Genomic DNA, 3,463 nt, shown 5'->3' with positions numbered 1-3,463 from the left:
ATGTTTTACTATATCAATTATTTTATTTTTTTTTTTTCTTAATTTTAATTTTATAAATTAAACTTTTGTTTTATTAATTATATTTTTTTCTTGTTATTTGAAAACTAATAATATTATTGTTACATGAAATTAAAAATTTAATATTCAACACAAAAAGCAAACAAAAAATTCCCTTTATCCTAAATTAATATCCTATACTATATAAAATACCAATTTCAAATATAAACAAATTTATAATATAGTTATCACATAAGTACAAGTATTGTCATTTCTATGTAGAAATTATAACAATTTCCCAATGTAATTCAAGTGTATAATGATGCTCAAAAATAACAAAAGTATCTATATTCAATTTATTGGTCAAATTAAATTATTTTTCTTCCTTAATTGGATTAACGAATATTTTTTAAATGTTTTGTAAATTTTAAATATAAAATTCATACATACATACACATTACTTTTTGGTTTTCTTGAAATTTTTACATTTATCTATATTTCATATAAAAATTTCTTTTCTTTAATAAATCAATTTTTGTATACTATTACAAAATATTTTGAGAAAACCTTGTGATGATATCATAATTATGAGAAAAAGATCAATTTTAAGGAAAGCAAGATTTTTATCGCAAAAAGAAGAACTTTCCTGTATATTAGATAAACAAAATGAGGAGACAAAAGAACATGAAAGTAATTCCCTTAATAAAACAAGCGAACTTAATAAAGAAATTGAAACACTTATGAACGATACTTACATTGAACTTAATTTTTATCTGAATGACAATGAAATTAAGGATACTACAGAAAAATGTAAAAAGTCATCCTCATATATAAATTGGAGAGGAATGGACTTTGTTAATTTAGTATTAAATGAAGATAAAAATCATACTATCTCAAGTCTTGTTGATTGTTGGAAAAAAAAACAGAGTTCTTTCGAGATGCAAATACATGATAAAACAAATTCATCATGTAATTTGAAAAATTTTGATTATTGTGCTGTTTTGAATAAAAATGATAATTGCACCAGTCCTTATGAAAATAGTGATATACCTGAATTAATATCCTTACCATATGACCAACTTAATGAGGAGCAATATAAATCAAATAAAACTAAAATTATTTATGATAGGCTTACTAGGTTTACTGATATTACTAGTGATATATCTAATTACTATTATAAAGTATATGAACGTGATGAAAGTCAACTTAATTGTGGAAAGTGGAGTATGTATATATATAAGAGAGGAAGACAATTTGTTAACATGAACTACTATGAGTTTTACTTGGAAGAATCTTTTAGAGAAGATTCTACTAATATTTGGAATGCTTATAGCACTAATAAGCAAAAAAGTATATTAAATGACACAGGTAATCGATGTAATATGACATCACTAATTTATGAAATTAAAAAGAGAGAGAATACAACTGAACGATATGATTTATCTTGGATTCGTTCAGATGATCATGATGAATCTGATGAAACTTTATATCCTACAACTTCATTACCAGCTATTACACAACCTACAGAGGAAATTTCAGATACATCACATGCTAGCGTTGGTGTAGATCCATTAGATGATCGTGCAAAAGCTAAAATGGGCGGTTTTAGAGATTCTAAAAATGCTACACTAAATGCTATAGCATCACCGGGTGATAAAGATAAACTTGAAATAGCTGAAAAAGCTGCGAAAGCTGCAGCTCCTGTTTCTCTAGGAGATCCACCACAACCCAATTCTAAAACTTCAAATAGCACGAATGGACATAACTCGTCGAAAACTGAACCTACAATTTTACCTACTACAGATGATAACTCTAAACGACCTATTACTGTCGTTAAATCTTCTGAAAGTAATACTACTCCTTCAAGAACTGTACCTTTTCCTGAAAATACACCATCTCATACAAACATGTTTTCTGCAGATAGCAATTCATCTTCCTCAGGATTTTCTGCATCCCCAATGACTGAATCTGGTAATTTTACAGCTAATTTTGGTGCTTCTCCATTGAATGATACATATTCTACAAATAACCATACATCTCCTGCTCTAGATATGCCCAATTCTGCCATTCCTAGCAGTGTACAACCTATAGCTGTTACTAAAATTAATTCTAATGGTGCTCCACCTATTGTAAATGAATCATTATCTGAGGCACCTAATTATAAAGCTCCTGTGGAGGTACATACTCCTCTAATTAATGCTGCATTTCCCAAAAATGAAACTGTGTCTCCAACCTTATATGAATCTTTAACGCCTTCAGATATCAATGCATCTCCTAGTAATACAACTGAATCTACTACAGCAAATGATAATACACAATTATCTCAAGCAAGCTATCCCCCAACACAAAGTTCAAAAAATACACTTACTTCGATTGCTCAACCTATTAATTCACCTTTAATCGAAGTTCAAAATAATGCATCAGCAAATTGTACGAACATATGTACTCCAAATATTAATACCACACAAATTCCATTAGATGAAAGTACTGAACCTACACCTACAATTAATCCTGCAGGAAGTATAATAACAATAGTTCCAATAGGTATACTCATTTTAGGAATTATATTCCTTTTAGTTATTCTCTATAGAGTAAGATAAAATTAATAATTAAAAATTCAAAAACATATATATATAAAATACTAATAACTATATTAGTAAAATTTTCGTAATTTTCTTATTTTTATTTCTAATTATAGTGCACTCCTATTGGATCTTGGATTCGTAATCGAAAATCAAAGAAAAAAAAAATAAGAAAAAAGATAAAAAAAATTTCAAAGAAACCAATGCCATTATCTACAAATAATATAGAGGATGGACAAATCAATAGTGGAAATCACTCTTTGTTACAGCATGAAAAACAAATATCACCATGTGAGGTTAGTTTTGAAAGTGAAAGAAATTCGAAACAAGAGCAAATGGGAAAATCCAAAGAACGTAAAGGAATATACAATGAAAAAGGAAATATATGCATTTGTGATAATACAGAAGGGACAAATATGTATGAAAATAAATTTATAGGTGAAAAAAAATTAAATACAGATAATCCTAAATGTGAAATTAATAAGGAGGAATTGAATGGAAATGAACCTAATAGTGAAAATGAAGATGAATTAAATAAAAATATATTAGAAAAAGATCCTGTTCATATTGTATGGCATATTAGGAATGGTACATTAAATGAGGAAAAAGAAAATGAAATAAATTCGCAAAAGGAAAAATCTACATGTGAAAATGAAATGAAAAATTTGGGAAATAAAACGACAATCAAGAATAATGTATGTAATTGGAATTCATGGGTAGATATACATATGACTGCATTACTAGAGTATAAAAAAGAGGAATGGAAATTGAATAAAACAGAATTTTTTAATATTTGTTTAGAAGAGATCGAAAAAGATGGAGAAAATTTTAATTTAAAAGAAATGCGAAATCATTTTATAATGAAAATAAAAGAAGAAAATAGT

At 27.1% G+C, this 3,463-nt stretch overlaps 1 protein-coding gene across 1 annotated transcript; it reads left to right on the top strand.

The window, feature by feature from the left end:
- Window positions 1-584: 584 nt before the first annotated feature.
- Window positions 585-3,461, top strand: PGAL8A_00328100 (surface-associated interspersed protein (SURFIN); the record flags this gene model as incomplete). The annotated part of the gene is made up of 2 exons (XM_028672307.1): window positions 585-2,588; window positions 2,696-3,461. Coding segments are annotated over 2 exons (2,770 nt in total), but the record flags the coding sequence as incomplete, so codon positions are not given.
- Between the last annotated feature and the right edge of the window lie 2 nt (window positions 3,462-3,463).

The sequence above is a fragment of the Plasmodium gallinaceum genome (assembly GCF_900005855.1).
Source record: "Plasmodium gallinaceum strain 8A genome assembly, contig: PGAL8A_v1_96, whole genome shotgun sequence".
In the NCBI taxonomy this organism is placed as follows: Eukaryota; Apicomplexa; class Aconoidasida; order Haemosporida; family Plasmodiidae; genus Plasmodium; species Plasmodium gallinaceum.
This window is presented reverse-complemented; position numbering and strand designations above follow the sequence as displayed.